This window comes from Nematostella vectensis, chromosome 11 (assembly GCF_932526225.1).
Source record: "Nematostella vectensis chromosome 11, jaNemVect1.1, whole genome shotgun sequence".
NCBI classification, from domain to species: Eukaryota; Metazoa; Cnidaria; class Anthozoa; order Actiniaria; family Edwardsiidae; genus Nematostella; species Nematostella vectensis.
The window spans coordinates 10,313,116-10,332,927 of NC_064044.1; the positions used below are offsets into that span (position 1 = coordinate 10,313,116).

Here is a 19,812-nt window from a genome sequence, read left to right on the forward strand (position 1 = left end):
GATATGAAATGACAAGGATATCTTTTTTTCCTCAGGTAAATAGAGCAAGAAATTAAGCCAGATTCATTATGTAGGCTAGCTGAAAGCAAATGTAAATTAATGTTTTTCATATTCTTTTATTGTTTAGTATAATTATATTCAATCAACCCTCATTCCTTTCCTATAGCCAACATAATATTCTCTTGCGGTGTTGATAATTCCCCTAAAATCTGAATGAATAAAAGCAAAATTATTGACAGACAGACAGATTAGTTTATTGTTACCATTTAAAGACTTTTACATTAGTGTGAATCCAATATATTTAACATGATAAGCCATTCAAATTATTAAAAATACATATATACAGACAAAAGAACATAGAGAAGATACAACCTTATTTTATCGTATTTTCCCATAGTAAGAAGCAGCCGTATACCAATTTTGCAGCCATCCCTGCTATATTAGCTTTAGGATTTATTATTAGATTAAAAATTCATATTGTGTAGTTCCAGATAATATCCATACCCCCCTATTGAGGGGGTCGGAGGTATGACCCCCCCCCCACCCCTCTGGAATTTCCAACCCCCTGGAAAAAAACTAAATACAGTAACTGTTAAGGAAAAAGGGCATTTTATCCCTCTCCACCCTGGAAATTCCTGGGCGTTTGAACCCCCACCCCCTCATAATTTCCAATCCAACCAGTAAACTGATTGTATTATTCTCATGTGCATTGATTTGCATAGGTAACAACACATTGCTGGCATGAACTGTCATCAGCAAATGTAGATAGTCTTAGTGTGTGTGTATGTCCTGACCTACTGCACATTGTACCTATTTTTCTGGCATCTGTCCTCGTTTTCCCTTAAGTTTTTTCAGGTGCCAGTAGCCTTTTAAATATTTATTCTGTATCTTTAAACAAAAAAATGCATGTAAGCTTAGGGGTAAATAAAAGGATGTTTTTTTTTTCTTGTAAATTGTTCTATGCATTTGTTCAATGGCTTGGCCCTATTCATGGCTGATTAGCTTTTACTTATTCATGAGCATGTTTCAAGAGAGCTACTCATATGAAGTAATGACAGAGGGGAAAGGGGTTTTGAATATTGTATTTCAAAATTATATAGATGTTTGCTAGAGATGAAAGATGGATTAAGAGAAAAAGGATTTCATTTATCAAAAATTTGTTTTTAGTATATAATGATTTAATTGGTAAAATGTATGAAAAGGATTTCAAAATATATGCATGTTTGCTAGAGATGAAAGATGGATAAGAGAAAAAGGATTTCATTTATCAAAAATTCGTTTTTAGTATCTAATGAGTTAATTGGTAAAAATGTATAAAAAGGATTAGGAATTGAGGATCAGGTATAGTTTGAAGGTTTTCAACCTTGGTGTTATGGGGTATGTAATTTTGGGCTCTCTAGTTTGATTATAGATTTGGGCCCTTTAGTTTGATTATAGATTTGTAACGAGTGCAAAAAAGAATATAAAGTTGTCTATAATACCCCACTCTTTGTAAATTTATAGTCATACTACTTTATCTATTACCTGCTAGCAACCAGCCAACCAGCTATACTACTTCGTCTATTACCAGCCAGCAACCATACTACTTCGTCTATTACCAAGTACAACCAGCCACCCATAGCACACATCGGCCCATACCACCATGTCTATAGCCTAACATCCCCCCTTGCTTAAATACCTTTAATTATCCACTATCTGCTAAAGTATTGAATGTGTAAACTCGGTCATGATTTTTTATTTCAGAATCCATGATCCCCTCCATCCAAGGTCTTCTTAATCCATTATCCCTCCATCCATTATGCCCTCCATCCAAGGTCTTCTTTATCCATGATCACCTCCATCCAAGGTCTTCTTAATCCATTATCCCTCCATCCATTATGCCCTCCATCCAAGGTTTTCTTTATCCATTATCCCCTCAATCCATGATTCTGTGATGGTAATAATTTTGATTATTCAAGCCAACCTCTTGGGACCATACCAAAAGTTCCTAAAATGATCAGGATCATAACCTTAAAAAGTCCAACATTGCAAAGACCATTGTGTTGCTCTTTCATTCACCTTTGTAATTTGGGGTGTAGCAAATCAAAATGAGGGCTCGATTTGCGCCGCTTAAACATTCCCTCTTTTGACTTCCCTGTGGTTGTGTGGGGTTTCACTCGATAACGGAAGCAAAAAGTTTCCATTGTATGTCTAGCCACCTTCAATTAACAACTTACGATCAACTGCTTGCCTTAGTTAGACCATCGGAAGCAGGATGATAAGAAGCAGTGGTTTTGTGTATATCATTTTGTCTCATAAAGATAAAAAACTTGATAGTACTGCCTGTGGTGATACTTGCCATTATGTGAGATTCAATCCCTTTGGTAGTATCTTTCACATGAAAGGCCCACAGTAATCTATGTGGACTCTCACCCAGGGCTTGTGCGGCCACTCCCAGGGGTGGTAGGGGGCTGATGCAGGGGCTTTCTGCTTGATCTGGCTTTTCACCATGGACTCTCTTTGTCGATGGAGGGTAACCAGGCATCGCTGGCGCCTTCATGCGACGTTTTACAGGATGTGTGTTTCATGAGACTCTTCCAGTACGCACTGCCGAACCTGGTAGGGGCGGGGGGAGATGGGGGTAAGACTTTAGCTCCTCGTAGTATGCGGCCATCTTGAACACTTCGCTCTTCTTACCTTGGTTTGTACACTGCAGGACTTCAGTGTCTTTAAGCTTGTTGACCACCCGCGCTCGCAGCAAATACTCCTTACCATTTGTCAGGACCGGGTCTTAATGTGTCCAATTACGAACCTCAGCTGTGGTAACAGGCGAAGCATCGACTTCGTCCAGCAGAAACACGATTTCCTCTGCAGACACCTTGGTAAGCACGGGTAGAACAGCTGGCCAGAATGAAGAGATGTGCCAGAATTACCATGACATTACCTGACTTGTATACGATGTCATATCCATAACCGCGTAAGGTCACTGGCCAACTAAGTACACTTGGTAATGCAGTGTTCGGCACTTGATTTATGTTTTCGCTAAAAAAAATTCAGTATTGTGAGTGAGGTGACGTCTATTCAGGTACTTATGGACCTTCTTTAATCCGAACATCACACTTGAGTTGGGTCAGTACGCAGCTCTTACAAGCTGCAATTTGATTGGGCAAATGAAAAATATCCGCACCTCGACACAAAGAACGAGAAGAATAGAGACAAAAGAACGCCTTTGTAGAACAAAGATAATAGGAGACAAAGCAGCTGCGTAGTTACTCCTTGAGTCTTCTTTATCTAGCTGTAAATACTTCATTACAGCTGTGTTTAGGGTCCTGGAAACAAAAGCAATGAACCGGTCACTCCCATCATCCATGCGATATGATAGCCTCAACTTCTTAGTTGTCAAAACAGCACGGGACACGCGCGTCTAATTTTTCGCGCGTTTTCGCTCTTCCAACTCGCGGCCGACACAGAGAATATATTGTTGGCCGTGTTTTGCATCATTGTTAAAATCAAGAAAGAAAATCGATACACTTTTTAATAATATAAAGAGGTTCAAACGATTGACGGAAGAGGACAAACGATGAGTTAGAAAAAAAGAAGGTAAGTAGGACTTTTATTTCATTAGCTTTTCGTCGGAGCTGGTCTGAAAACTACTCCTTGTGTTGATATTTTCTAGACCTCAAGTAAGGATAGAAAAAGCATGTGTTAATATTTTCCGATTGATTGTCCGTTTTCTCAATCAAAAAGAATTTTGTTTCTTCTTTGCTTTAAAATGTGAAAATGATATACAAAATGATATAAGCTACTATTTAGCAAAACGATCTTTGTTTTGTTTTGAAACAGTTTAACTGTTCAATCCCCCACCCCTTGCCACACTTCCCATGATATTTGCAAATATCAACATCTAGCTGTACTCTCATTATTAGTCCCACATATTAAATGAGTATATAGTATGTACGTTTTTTCCTCTCATGCAATTGATTCACGGATGATATAAATGTTGAAGAAAATAAAAAAGCACACATTTTCTGTAAGAATCTATCATTTAATTTCAATTCTTCGATTATACTTTCTGGAACACCCAAAATTCTTTTCTAGATTAAGCAAAAAAAATATGGCTCAAATTGAATGTATGCTGGCTCCGCCTTCAGGCAGTGCCAAAATCTATATGTTATCTTAAACAATTCTTCCAATTCTGCTCTTTTTTTAGGGGATTTCACACAATGGATCATCCTATTACGATATGGATGTGCTCGATGGCAGTTTCTTAAGGACTGCAACAAAATCGAAAAGTTTAGCACTTATTTTCAAACATTAGCTAGCCGACTAGTTCCAATCGAAGGTGAAATAGGGGGTACCTAAACGATTTCATACGTGGATGAGTAACTTGAGTTGCACAATCTATCCGAATTATTGTCCGAATAATGTGGTGTGTTTGCGTTTATTCGTTAAGGTGGTATTAATTGCCTCTATTAGGAAGATCGTTGACACATTATTAGGAAAACGTTATTGGTCTTCGGTATTAATGAAATAAAATCCTCGTCTATTTGCTTATTCGCAGTGAACGTTAGATTCAACAGTCTGAGGCGAAAATGGAGCAGGAAAGATCGTTGACACATTAGGTAAGTTATCGTTTTACAGAAATGGATTGCAACCCGATTTCGAATCGATAGGCTACCACTATTCGCGAAACATATTTTTAAAGTAAGTTTGCTAATTTTTCATCAGATTCTATTGCTTTATAAGGAAATCTCAATTCTCAAAGTTCTTTTCGCGTAAGTATAAAATTAGCGTAAATTTACTAAGAAGTTATAAACACACCCCCAATAACAACTTTCGGGCTGCTAGATAAACACGACTTGATTTTGAGTAAATTTAGTTTTGAAAAAAGTGAATAGGTGGCCTTTGCAGGCAAAAAAGCTTTTTGAACAAACAAGCAAACACAAATGTGTGATAATTAAAGCATTTTAGATTCTCCTAGCACAACTAAACAAGTGCTTTTTGAAGTATCCATACAGAAACCTCAGTTTTATTGCAGAAGAGTTTGAGGCATTTTACTAATTATATTTATTGCAATGTGATCAGAATATGGTCAATTGCTCACGGATGTGACAAAAAATTCCATTTGTAAGTCATCTATAATCCATCCCTTTCGCGAAAAAGGAAAACAAAAAAGTTAGTGATTGAGTAAAATTTCAGGTCAATTCTCGATTGACTTAAAAGATCAACTACCAAAAAAAGCGAAAACGAAAAGATAACAACATTAATGTATTCGTAGCAGTAAATGTGCCTTGACAGTCTGGTAAATCCTATTTGGACAATAACATTTTGACCAATAAAAGCTTTATTTTTAAATCTGAAATTGCGTGGTTGACGAGCTCCTAAGGAAGGTGGGCGCGATTTAAATGCTACATCGGAAAAGCGAAATAGCGGGAAGTTAACAAATTATGCAATTTCAATTAACAAAGCTAGCCGTTTAGTTCCAACTGAAGGTTAAGTAGGGGGTACCTAAACGATTTCATCTGTGGATGAGTTTCTTGAATTACACAATCCATCCGAATTATTGTGCGAACCTTGATTTTGTTTGTAATTGCGTTTCCAACCTCACGAGGCGATGTCCAAACACAACTGAGCAATGATTAAAATCCATTGTATCCCATTTCCAGATGGTGCGAATCCCCTCTGATGTGAGCAACTCATCAATTTATGCCATATTGGTCAAAATAAGGGATTTTCAAAACGGTGTACACTTTGATATCAAAAAAAATCACAGTGCTTAGTTTTAAATAAGGTTCAGTTGTCTACACGAAATAATCCGATAAATCAAATGTGTGTAGGTGTAGCTGTGCAAGATGTGGTGTGTTTGCGTTTATTCGTCAAGGTGGTCATAACTACCTCTATTAGGGAAACGTTATTGGTCTTCGGTATTAATGAAAGGAAATCCTCGTCTATTTGCTCATTCGCAGTTAACGTTAGATGTAGCAGTCTGAGGCGAAAAAGAGCAGAAAATATCGTTGAAACATAAGGTTAGTAATCGTTATACAGAAATGTAACTGCAAACCGATTTCGAATCGATAGGCTACCACTATTCGCGAAACATGTTTTTAAAGTAAGTTTGCTAATTTTTCATCAGATTCTATTGCTTTACAAGGGAATCTCAATTCTCGAAGTTATTTTCGCGTAAGTACAAAATTAGCGTAAATTTACTAAGAAGTTATGAACACACCCCCAATAACAACTTTCGGGCTGCTAGATAAACACGACTTGATTTTGAGTAAATTTAGTTTTGAAAAAAGTGAATAGGTGGCCTTTGCAGCAAAAAAGCTTTTTGAACAAACAAGCAAACAAAAATGTGTGATCATTCAAGTATTTCAGATTCTCCTAGTACAACTAAACAAGTGCTTTTTGAAGTATCCACACAGAAACCTTAGTTTTATTGAAGAAGAATTTAAGGCATTCTACGTATTATATTTTTTTGCAATGTGATCAGAATATGGTCAATTGCTCACGGATGTGACAAAAAATTCCATTTGTAAGTAATCTAGAATCCATCCCTTTCGCGAAAAAAGGAAAACAGAAAAGTTAGTGATCGAGTAAAATTTCAGGTCAATTCTCGATTGACTTAAAAGACATCAACTTCTACAAAAAAGCGAAAACGAAAAGATAACAACATTAATGTATTCGTAGCAGTAAATGTGCCTTGACAGTCTGGTAAATCCTATTTGGACAATAACATTTTGATCAATAAAAGCTTTATTTTTAAATCTGAAATTGCGTGGTTGACGAGCTCCTAAGAAAGATGGGCGCGATTAATGATTCATCGGAAAATCGAAATAGCGGGTAGTTAACAAATTCTGCAATTCCAATTAACAAAGCTAGCCGTTTAGTTCCAACTGAAGGTGAAGTAGGGAGTACCTAAACGATTTCATCTGTGGATGAGTTACTTGAGTTGCACAATCCATCCGAATTAAGTGCGAACCTTGATTTTGTTTGTGTTGCGTTTTCAACCTCATCAGTCGATGATCCAACGGAGCAATTATTAAAATTCATTGTATCCCATTTCCAGATGGTGCGAATCCCCTCCGATATGAGCAACTCATCAATTTATGCCATATTGGTCAAAATAAGGAATTTTGAAAACGGTGTACACTTTGAAATACAAATTATTCACAGTGCTTAGTTTAAAATAAGGTATAGTTGTCTACACAAAACAATCCGATAAATCAAATGTGTGTAGGTGTAGCAGTGCAAAATGTGGTTTGTTTGCGTTTATTCGTCAAGGTGGTCTTAATTGCCTCTATTAGGAAAACGTTATTGGTCTTCGGTATTAATGAAATGATATCCTCCTGTTTGCTCATTCGCAGTAAACGTTAGATTTAGCAGTCTGAGGCGAAAAGGAGCAGAAAAGATCGTTGAAACATAAGGTAAGTAATCGTTATACAGAAATGTAACTGCAAACCGATTTCGAATTGATAGGCTACCGCTATTAGCGAAACGGATGCTTTTTTAAATTGTGATAAAGTAAGTTTGCTAATTTTTTATCAAATTCTATTGGTAGCATGGTTTTCAAGTGAATGTCGATTCTCGAAGTTCTTTTCTGGTAAGTACAAAATTAGCATAAGAAGTTATGAACATACCGTTATGCACGCATATACAAATCTATCCGTACAAATTAAGTGAACTTTCTTACATAATTTGTTCCAATTTTCTTTTATAATCTCTAAGCACTTAGACACTTGAAGAAAGAAAAATGTATCTTAAGTGTGTCCTTTTAAAATTTTATGTTTGGAACTGCAGTTAAATTTGTGAAAAATACTTTATGATAAAAAAAACCACATGATGTCAAAATTCTTTTTCCTGCGAACACTGCTATGGAGAGTCGGCCAAAAGCGCGGCAAACAAATTTGCCGAATTTTCTCAGCTGCACAATGAGTTGGCCCTATTTTCATTTTTTTCCCAAAAGCATCTCATTTATATTTTATTATTATTTTTGTTTTTTGTCTTTCATTCACATACAAACAACATGATATAACAACTGGACAAACAACATGATATAACAACTAATTTCTAGATTTATATGATGTACATAATTATGCAAATAAATTTATTCTTGATGACTCTATAAGACGCCACTATAAATCCCGAAGATTCCTTTTAAAATAGTCGTAAATAAAATATGTGTTGAATTGTTACTGAAGGTACAGATAATGTTGGCTTTTGCTTTTTCTACGCTTAGTTTGATTCCGGTCCAACATTCGAAACGCTATCAAAAGTTATGTAATGATTTTTGGCATTGAATCATATTTTAACTGCAGGATTAAAGTATTATTAACCGAGTGCGAGGTCTGTACGGAGAAATATCAGATCGAGGGCTTTGGTTTTTATTTATTATTATTTTTATTTATTATTTGCGACGAGAAAAACAAATCAACTACTTCCGTTTTTGCGCGAATTGCACTGCGCACCCCTTCTGCGCATAGTGGCGCGCGCTGTTTGCTCGAATATTCCGGTATTTAGTGCGCGTGCGCCACAGTTGTATAAGAAAAAAAAGCAAAAGACTCGCGTTTTTTTACTTAAAATCGCTTTTACAGAAAAAGGAAGTCGGTTACCCCCATTATTTATTTGTTCAAATAGTTAAATATATACGAAAAATGATATACTGAAAGAAGAAAAAAGTTGGCTTGTAGAAGTTTGTTTATTTTCTCTTAAAAGCCGTAAAAATACTTCAAAATGGCGCTTTTTTACTGTATAATTAGTAGCGAAAACAGTGTCTTTTAGTTTGATCTCTTAAATGTGATTTGTTTTGAACGCTAGCTACTACGGGTTATTGTTTGGGAGATTGGATTTTGGCAGCTCGACAAACAGAACTTAATTTTCTAAACACTATAGGCACTATTTTTGAAAACTAAGAGTGCTTTTCCCTCGCTCGATCAGTAAAAACGCGTCATCTCTACGCCCCTCTGTTGTGAAACGAGGTCGGTTACCCCTATTTTTTTATTAAATATTTTGAAAGCCCTTAACTTCAATATTGTTTATGCAAAGTTTTATTTCAAGGGAATTACCTTAACTTGTCTACCGATTTCATAAAGGCGGGAAAACAAGAAACCGCGCGCGGCCAACTGGTAATGTGAGAACTTGCTTACCGAAAAAAAAATATATAATAAGCAAGACCGTGCAAGATTTAAATAGAATTAAATTTAAACCGGCCTAAAGAAAGACAAATAGAAAACCCAAATTTTTCCTTGGCTTTATTCATCGTTCATCGTCGTTGTTTTGAGAAGCACTATGATGTGATTCAACTTCAACGACTTTAACTCCAGGCAACCATTTTGCTTGATGAATCATTACTTGATCTGTCTGAAAGCTACAGGTTTTATCCTAAAGGTGCAATGAATACCAACAGAAAGTCTCTTGATTTAGGTAATACAATCCTTGAGATAATTAGCCTTGAGGCCAATGAACTGTGACCCTTCGTATTTTCTGTTCTTTCTGTTTGCCTTCATATTCTGCTTGTATTTTTCGTCTTTGGCGTCTATCGCTTCCTCCTCCGTCGTTCTCCTTGTTGGTGTGTAATCTGGCTTGGTTCAAACACTTAAAACTCGCATGGTTCATAAGGTGTACTCCCGTAGCAGGGTGGGGTGTTGTTCTGCATGCTACTAGCATGTTGAGGATGGCCTTGCCTCCCGTACTGTCCTTGCCTTCAAGGCTTGCTATCCGTTCGTATTTGTTTAGTGTTTGCACGAACTTCTCGCTTTCTCCATTTCTTCTTGGATGCCCTGGTGTTATCTTATGGGGATTGAACCCTTCCTCCTTTACAAAATCCTCATAGTCCTTTAATTGAAAGTTGGTCAATTATATTTCTACCCTCTTGGGTGTCACGAATGCTGCAAAGATGTTCTTCCCTTTTCTGACTCGTCCAGGCTTTCGCTCGGCACTTTCTCCACTACTGGGTATTTGCTCCTTTTGTCTATAACCACAAGGTTGTATTGTCCGTCTGGTTCGAAGAAATCTGTTGACGGTCTCCAACGTTTAGTATGGATTTGTGTTGGCTTAGTAGGTTCTTTCTTGTAGCTTTTGGTTGCTACTTGGCACTGGTCGGCTGCTGTATCTATCATGCTGTTCATGTTTGTGATCCAATACTTCTCTCTCAGCATTTGCATGGTATTCGTCTTGCCATTTTGTGCCCGACTTTGACAATCGTTGCCTGTAGTACTTCTGGAAGTACGATTATTTCTTTACGGAATATCAATCCTTCTGCGACTTAGTGTTCATGGCTCACATAGCAGTATGGCTGTATGTCCTTCTGAAGTGTTCATGGCTCACATAGCAATATGGCTGTATGTCCTTCTGAACTTCTCCCAGTTACCTCTTGCTATTCTCTCTGCCAGTTTCTGTTTTTATCTTCTAGTGTCTCTAATTCTTGCTAGCACTACAGCGTGCTCTCCATCTACGGTCCATTTAGTGATCTTCTCTGTGCTGGCACCCCCAGTCTCCGGGACTGTCGGAAATGTAATCTAGTGGGTCTTCATCGTCTTTCCCTGACTCTATAATCAGCTCGGTGTCATCATCTTGCTTTTCCATTACACATTTCTCTATTCGCGGGGGTATCCCCGCATCCTTGTCCGATGTTGGTAATAAGGTTCTCCAGTTGGAACCGGTTCAAAAATGCCCTGTTGTATTCCCTGGTTGAGGCATTTGTTGAGGAGTTGTTACAAATAAAGTAGTAGTCAAAGTTCCTTGGCCGCTGTGCTTCCGGGTTTGCTTTTGAATCCATTTTCAGCTCGAGCTGTCCAGCAATTTCTTCACTCTATGTTGCTTGCTTCACCGTATTAATCATTAGATTATTGGTTTCTCTGATGCCCCCATCTGGATCAATCTTCTACATTCCAAGCTCGTTCAGTTTTTTTTCCTATGAGTAGTGGCGAATCCATTTTTTTCTCTTATCACCACGGAGCGAGTCTTCACTCCACGGTTCTTGTTCCGAATGGTGACTTGAATTTCCACTCACACTTGAAAGTTGGTCTGGATGGTCTTCAGGGTCTTTTTGCATTCTCTCAAATCTTAAATCTCTTCAAAGCGGTGGAAAAGCGCCTTGTTTTGTACTCGTCCATTTGGTTGACACTCCACTATCGGGTTGAACATGTGCATTCACGTCCCCGGGTCTCACTGATACAGTACCCTTGGGCTCGCCTGATATTACTTTCTTTACATGGAACAGGTGGAAAGATGCTTGGAAGATAACACCAGATTCACTATCCGATCCACTGCTAGAATCACCATGCTTTGGTTCAAGGCTGACTTGATGGATAGGCTTAAATGTTCTTGTACGTTTGTCTTCTGTCCCGCTTTCTGACTTGCAGTTAAGGCTGCAAAATGGTTGTTTTAGCCACAATTTGGGCATCGTTTGCCATAGGCTATAGTACTTTCCAAGCTTGTGCGCAACAGTCTTCCAAAAGTAGTCACACTTGTTTCTCTAGTTTTTCCTCACCTCTGCACCTTTCTATTATGGTAAGGGTTTCTTTTGTAGCCTGCTTGCAGGCGGGTGTTATTATCGCGGAAAACCCTCTCCGTTCGGTGATCTGGCGCCATCGTGTATTATAAGCCGCGTTAATACAAGATGGCGCCCGATCACCGAACGGAGAGGGTTTTCCGCGATAATAACACCGAGTACCGCCTGCAACGAGGCTATTTCTTTTGTGGTTGAATATTGTTCACTTTGAGCTCCACTTTCATATCTCTCACCTGATTATTCATTTCCTCCTTTTGCCCAGCGTTCCCCACGAATTCCGTTATGCTCCATCTATTCTCTATGGCTCTTTTTATCAGCTCTTTTTATCTCCATCTGTAATAATCGTCTGAATTAGCTGCTTGGTATCGCATTCTGGCTGTATATGCGACAATACTATCATTCTTCTCTATCTTCTGTTTGTTAAAAGCATATGTTTATTTTTCTTCGGTAGGAAATGATTGTTCAGTTTTTTTTTCTTCAATCATCCTTGAATGGTGTCGATTCTGTTAGGTTTCTCGTTATAGTCTCTCTATTTCTGTTTCTTTCTTATCTTACAAATATCTTCATTGCTCTCACTTTTCTTTGATCTTTCTTATCTCAAAGTACTCAACTTCTTTAAAACCTTCTAACCATTTCTTCCTGGCTCTTCAGATACCCAGCTAATTCGTCGTGATGCTGAATGGCTCGGCTCGCACACTACTTTCATTTCATCCGCTCCCAGTAGTGATTCCTCTTTTTCTTAATATTTAGATTTAGGCACTGCCTAAAAGCGGAGCCAGTATGATTTTTTAGCATACACTTAAAGTAGAACCCCCTCCCCTTCACTTTTATTATGCATCATGTTCCATCACCCACAAAAAAAGCAACCTATGTGAAACATATAAAGATTGCATGTTTTCCAAAACTGCAATTATTATTTAAAGTGGTGTCCTCCCAATCCTCCTAGGGAATACCTAGAACAAAAATGTTATTTAAGATTTTATTGAAATTACAAAGAACTATAAAGGAAAACCGAAGGGGTTGAGCTCTTAGTATAATAATAATACTTGATAGACAACTGATACAGCAAAATTATTAAAATTAATTGATACTTTGATTATCAGGTAAGTAGGTAATATTTATTATAAAAATGAGGATCAATTAAAATTCCTCCTAGAAGAATGGGTGCTATTTTGTTATCTTCAATATTAAAAACAATAAACAAATACATATCACATTCCTATACATTAATAAGTATATCAGCAAATCACACTATCGTAGTGGATTTGACGTAAAAGTCCCTGCCTGTACTGTCCCAATTCCTTTTATTTTTTTAAATTACCTTAATTAATTTTCCAGAATAGGGATTTATAATTTTCTTTTTCTTGTGTAAGGTTTAAAAAATGCAAATATTGGAAAAATATCTTTATTAACCTTCTCTTTCTTGCTTTAGAATGTAACTTTGCTAAGTGTGGATCAAAACCACTCTAATTTATCAAAACAATTCTGACAACCGGTACCTTATTTTATTATAAAGTTAAGAACCACATATAAGAACCTAGAATGATCCTGTTAGCCTAAAATTGTCAAATTAGAGCATCTATTAAGCCTACAATTGTTAATTGTATTAATTTGCTTTATAAAATATGAATTTACTGGCTTAACATATGAAAATTGATTTCTAAATAGTTTTAAACATGATCTTAAGGGATCATATAGAAGACCTGTTTTTTATTATTAACTTATCTACATCAATTGCTTGACCATAACTCATTGTAATCATATATTTATAAAAAAGGCGAGAGACTATTTATGAACCTAAATAGCCTAAATTTCATTAAACGCACATTATACAAGAACCTGTCAGACTAACTTGCGAAAAAAAACTAGGTTTTAATTTTTAACGTTGATTCATTATTTAGTACAATTTTTCTATTTGTAAAAAGTTATCTTACTTTTTAGTACTTTAAATATGCTTATTTTTGGTGACCTACATTAAATACAAATGCCTAATATGTACATCCTGCTCTGAGTCATGCCTCTGAGCCAGCAGCATGTTTTCAGTGTCTCAGCTTGTTTTAAGAATCTCTGGCTTAAATTCAACTTAAAAAATTTGGAGAAAAGCATTTAAGAGAAAACTTAAAATTTCCTTACAAACAATACAAATATTATATAACAAAAACCTAATTCATAATACCTAAAACTGTCTCAATAGTCTCAACTAAAATTTTCTAAAATAATACCCATAGCAGAAATGATTTTATGAGGCTGAAAGAGCATTAATAGGAGAACTGTAGAGGGAAAAAACTATAGCTTTCAAGCAAATTGCTCCTCTACAGAAAAGCTGTCTTGGCTTCCTTTGAAACCTAAATTTTACTTTGGGACCACTTTGGGGTACAATTATATAGATATGTGAGAAATGAGAAAACAAAAAGTTTTTAGGTTTTGTAAGAAACATTGAGGTACCCAGGGCTATTCAAAATATTGTCAGGTGGTATAAAAACAAGGCATATTTTTAGGTAATAACGGATCCACAAGGTCCTAGTAACTGCATGTTTAGCTTTTTTAGAATCAAACCAGAATTCCAGAATAGTCGATTTAAATTTCAAGTGTTTTTCAAATATATGTTGTTTTTCACAAATTATTAATAAATAGGGTTTTAGGAAAAAAGCTCTCAATTTATTTTAGCATTGTTCATCTTTGTGAGAATTTGACCAATCATTCATGGAAATGAATTAAAAATCACTTTTGGTTTTTTTTCTAGTATTTCATAGCTGTCAACCCAACTTGGACAGACGTCTTGTAAAAACGGGTGAAATTGAGTAAATATGTGAAGAAAAAACAAACAAAACAAGAGAGCCAATGCGGGTGAATACAGAGAATGTATGAATATTAAAAACAATTAGGCTTGTGATGAGGTCCACAATCTCGTGAATAGTTATTATTTTCCTATGATAGATGGTGAATGGCAGATTTTAGAGATCGAATTTGATTAATCCAGCCTAGAATTTAAGTTTTAGTCCCTGAGGTAAGTACTTAATATATAAATTTGAAACAATAAAAAAGGTGTGAAAAGTTTGAAAACAAAACAACTCTTGGCTTATTTGCAGTCAGTTTTTGTGTTTTTTAGGTTAGAAATACTCTAGCGGCCGCCATATTGTTTTGCGCGCCCTAGAGACCTGGGCCGGGGCAGATCGCGGCTGGCTGGCTGGCAGCTTGCGACAATGACGTCATTGACCACAAAAACTCAGTCGCCTAGTTATAGACCATTTTTCTATGCCTATGGGGCTCCGCGCGCGGCCGCTGGCTCCGCTATAAACCTTCTCAACCCTTCTATAAACGCATCTGTTTCTGGTGATTACGTCGATTCTATTGCATGGCTCTCTAAGTAATTGCGCGAATACGAACCCCTCATCCGTCACACAGCTCCCCCACTACGCTTCTAAATTGAGAATCATCAGGCGTTAACCGGTATCCAGGCAAGTCTCCCTTGTACTGTCTTCATGATAGAGAGTTGGGTTAACGACACTCGCAGAATATCTCTCATAGACAGACCTACGTCTTTGTCTCCAATGTTAGATTAGGGTTATTCCATCCATTTAGTTTCAGCTTGGTCATTGTTGCTAGCTGTTGGTTATCGTACTCATACAGCATTGACCGGGTTGCCATGGATTAATGTATTTAGGTTGAACAATTTCTAGCATTTTAGATGTTTGAAATTGGTTTTACAGAAGAGCATGTCCTCGGACCACCTATATACAATGCTCTTTAAATAGCTGGATGTTCTTATAAAAAGGTTCTCATTAAATAAAAGCGTGTACTGGATTTATTCTTCCGAGCAAAATGTTTGTGCCTTCGCGACTGCGTGACTGCGTTCTGCACACAATTCTTATCAACAAGAGCAGTTTATTGTAGGATTATCCGTCTTGACCACAAAAATAGTCAGTTAAAATCTATGCTATGTCTGGTGGTTAATATCATCAAATCATTGTCTTATGCCATTCTTTTAAAAGACTATACGATTCTTTTACAGCAAAATGAAGGTCAGAAGCCTGGTGTTTTACTTCAACTGTCTTGTTGCCGTAGCAGCATCAAGCCACGAATCCTACTGTCCAGCGTCCATCCATTCAGCAGGCGCGCGCATAACTCAAGTTGACCTTGCCCTACAGAGCAAGCATGTGAAAAAGCGTCTTCAGGGCCAAAGTCAGATGTCATGTAGTCAGCGGTGTCTGCAGCAAGACTGGTGTATATCGGTGAACTACGAAGTGTCTCGACCGGAAGGAGGGGCCTGCGAATTGAACACATACGGAGTCGAGATGTTGGCCGACGCAAATCCCAAAAACCCAGAGTTTAAAAGGAAAAAAGGATGGATATACTCACAGTTAAGATCCGCTCAGGTACGTTTTATGCGATTTGTAGATAAGCATTGATTACTCGTTTAAGATGAGTTTAAAATGAAAAGTTTAAAATGAGGTTTGTTTTGATCGCGGCACTAAACAAGGGCACAAAACGGATCTGTTCCGCAAAATATCTGTTCCGCAGCCCTTTTTCTGCTGGCTGGGAAGATGTTAGACCCATCGGTTGCTGGGTCAAACTAGTTGTACTGGGAATATTTTAAGGGGCGCTGCTGGCCGGAAAAAAAGAATTGGTCCCTGTATCGCCCTATCGCGACTGGAGCCAGCACTTAAAAGGACTTTTCTGGATTTTCCGTACTTTAATATAAAGTCCCTATGGACTTAAATTAGCCAATGAAAAAAAGGTTCTATTTAAGCTGACTAAGTTAATTACCCAATATTTCCAAGGGACATTAACGTGATAGTCCTAGTAAATAGCATATAAACGTGACAATGTTCAAAACAACCATTCTGGATAGGGCGATAGAGTCCCTCCTGGGAAAAGGAATATATCATTTCTTCCAAGAAATTTTTAAAATGGATATTTTTGGCATCAGAACATATTCAAACGACGAAATATGCCATTTTAACGTGTTTCAGTAAGGGGGGCTCGTGGTGTGCTCTTGACTAAATGAGACAATCACTTCAGCTTACTAACGCCTACTGTGCCAAACAATGTTTATGGTAACATTTTATGGTTTCTTTTGAGTCGGATAATTGACCGCCAAGACCCCCGATCTGCGATGTTCCGTTGTCACCAACAAACACTGTCTTTCCTAAATCGAATGACCAGGTGCGGGCAGGGAAAATTGTTATCACTGGTTACAAACGCAACATAAAAAGGCGGCCTGTTTCGATCATTATTCAACGCGAGCCCGCACAACAATTTTGCCCCGTCGCTTTTTTCCTTCGTTGGTGCGAGCTACAGGGGACGGATAGTGGCCCGCTTTTTTTCCACCAACCACTCACCAGTAAAAACCGAATTTTTCAAACAGCTCTCACATTTTGCGGGCTAGATAGTTCAAGCTATAAATCGCACTCTTTTCGCATCGGGGCGGCCAGTTTGGCAGCCGAAAAAGGCATGTCATTCAGGGGCTGGTAACCATGACACCTAATTGGTCATGATCGCCTTTCAAAAGGGACAATAGATTTACTCTCGTCAGACTAGGAGACTGGCCTGGTGTGTTGTCTTTAGTATTTCATTATTATATTAAATTTTTTATCGACATTGACCATTATAGTTTGTTGGTGTTGTTGTTGCCGTTGAAGCGCGCGCACTGCCTCGGCGGGGTTGACCTCAGGTTTTGGCTCTTGGCTAAATTTGCCCCCACCTAGTCGTTATCAATCAGTACAATTAGCAAATTAGTTTGTTAGGCCTTAAATTGACAAAGTAATTAAACGTCACTAAAGGTGGCCATAAAAATCCAACACGATCTATTGATTGATATAGCAAGAGGCTTGTCGTGCGGCGTGCGCTAACAACGATACAAGAATATATCATATTTAGTTGCTGCTGAGAATATACGTGCCAGTATAAAAAGACGATCAGTATTTTGTCTAGTTTTGCTACATCATGCCTAATCATTGCCTGTTTATATTACAGTTCACACTAAGCTTACAAGCCTGTAAAGATGGTTCGTTTACTTGTTCAAATGGAGGCACATGTGAGATTGACTGCAAAACTCTCGTCCCAAGATGTATTTGTCCGGAAGGCTTTTCTGGAGACAAGTGTGAAAGTTAGTACAGCTACCCTTCTTTGGCCAACTTGAACTATTTGCATTTACTGCAATCAAGCAGATTTAGTCAGTGATATAATGATGTGTATAGCCTGGGGAGCATGCGTTTCAGTGCAGCGAAAGATCGAGTATCACGACTTTCAGCATCGAAAATATTGATCTTCAGCCGTTCTATAAATATTCACAGAAACTTTGCTTGCGTGTTATAACCTCTGTTAAAATACAAAACATTTTTTTTTCATAGATCATGATAATGAATGTCAGAGCAGTCCATGCAAGAACAGTGGGACGTGCAAGGACGAAGACAACGGGTACACGTGCGCATGTGTACCTGGGTTTACAGACAAAAACTGCGAGACAGGTTAGTTGTAGTAATACGCTTTGTTGATTCCCTTTAGACGCGCAATAGGTACGTTTGTAGTAGTAGTCGTTAGAAACATTAAAGGAGAAGTCAAATAGTTGCAAGATAAATAAAAGGGCTCTGTGAGCCAACTCGTAAATGCAAATTTATTTTTCTAGTTATTTTCTTGTGTGTATAAAAGGAAGATATATACAGAAGTTTTGAACAAATTTTGAACACATCCAAGATGCTGAGAGTACACAAAAATGTCCTTTTACCTTTTTTCTTTTCCATTGATGACACACCAAGAACAGTATGATTATTTATTATTATCATATAAAGTAAAAAAAAAGTATTAATGCAAGTATTGTTCCCATGTTTTCTGCTTTTAAGATATTAACGAATGTGCTGGTGATCCTTGTGCAAACGGAGGGACTTGTACCGATGGAATCAATGGCTTCACGTGCACATGTCCCGCTGGTTATAATGGAAGCACGTGCGATAATGGTAAGCATTAGTTCTACTGAGCATCACAAATAATAGCATATTGAATATAATAATCACCTATTTTGGCTACTTTGGCGGCCTATCTCTTACATTGATGTGTTGTTCAGATATTGATGAGTGCGCAAGCAATCCTTGTCAGAACGGAGCCACCTGCAATGACGGCGTTAACAGTTACACGTGCTCATGCAAGCCTGGGTTCACCGGCACAAACTGCGAGACGGGTGAGTAAACAATATTTTTGATAAATTGTCATTATTATTCTTGAAAATAAGTATGTTGGGAAAAGATTCTACATTAAAAGATATTTACGAATGTGCAAGTGATCCTTCGAAACTCTAAAAGGGTGTATGTAGATGTAATTTCGGTTTCGGTTTCTGTGGCCTTGTCACAAAAAAGTGGGGGCCTGGGAGGGAGGGAGGGAGGGAGGGAGGGAGGGAGGTCTTTTGTCTCCCTCCTCAAAGACTATGGACTCATACAACTCCATCTCCCAGCGGCCCATCATAGAGAAACAACGCGCCGCTGTGGATCAAGGTGGTAGAGTTACTCATTTACCAGGTGGCGGCGGTTACACAGCGCGTTGTTTGGAAGGTTGCAAGCGCGAAGGGACAGAGCTCGCTGCAGGAGCGAAACCAAGGCAAATACATCAAGTCAAAGTAGAAATACGTGCTTATTCAACACTAACAAGACATTAGACTTCATTTCGGAGTTAAATTATCCTATAGCCCGAGCTAAGTCGTTTATGTAAGAAATGAACAGCAGTGGACCGAACAAGGACCCCTACGGTTACCCCGAACGCGTTTGGTTGGCGGTGTGAGATGAGACCATTGGCACAAATATCACTATGGGTCCTGTTAGTGAGATGCACTTTGAATCAATTTGTAGTAGAACTATTAATTGTTGTACAATTATGTAATTGTTTCAGACGATGCCATGCATAAATGTGTCGGTGGATCGGACAACCCTTACACTTGTTGTGGAACACCTTGATCCTCTTTTTGTCTTGTTTGAACATTTTCCATGTTCCATATCCGTACCGGTACACCAGATTTGGACAATCTAAGCAGGGCTCTTTTCATATTTTTATTTGATTTAAAAAAGGCTAAAATGGCGGAGGGAGTCAAATGTTCAAGGTAGCTTATATGTAAACTAGTTTGCGACTAGTTAGTTTTCAATATGAAAAATTGATCTGCTGTATGTTCCTCTGCCCTACCTGTATGCTTCTTACGGGGTTTCACTGTATAACGACAATCTTATGCCTGGTGCACACTAGTGACATAACGACATAATGACATAGGCGCGTGCACCCTTACGTTCACATGTTCAAGTGTGAATGGTTCGATATTTTGACATAAGTCCAACAAAACGACA

The 19,812-nt window shown here is 37.9% G+C and overlaps 1 protein-coding gene across 2 annotated transcripts in view; it reads left to right on the forward strand.

Annotated features, from left to right (window-relative positions):
• Positions 1-7,343: 7,343 nt before the first annotated feature.
• LOC5503434 (sushi, von Willebrand factor type A, EGF and pentraxin domain-containing protein 1) overlaps positions 7,344-19,812 on the forward strand; it is a 46,563-nt gene continuing 34,094 nt past the window's right edge. For both annotated transcript variants that reach the window (XM_048734138.1, XM_048734137.1), the window contains exons 1-7: positions 7,344-7,403; positions 7,538-7,579; positions 15,501-15,864; positions 17,465-17,597; positions 17,842-17,958; positions 18,331-18,444; positions 18,552-18,665. In XM_048734138.1, coding sequence (XP_048590095.1) covers positions 7,554-7,579; positions 15,501-15,864; positions 17,465-17,597; positions 17,842-17,958; positions 18,331-18,444; positions 18,552-18,665 — 868 coding nt within the window. In that variant the 5' untranslated portion in view covers positions 7,344-7,403; positions 7,538-7,553. The remainder of the gene's footprint in view (positions 7,404-7,537; positions 7,580-15,500; positions 15,865-17,464; positions 17,598-17,841; positions 17,959-18,330; positions 18,445-18,551; positions 18,666-19,812) is intronic.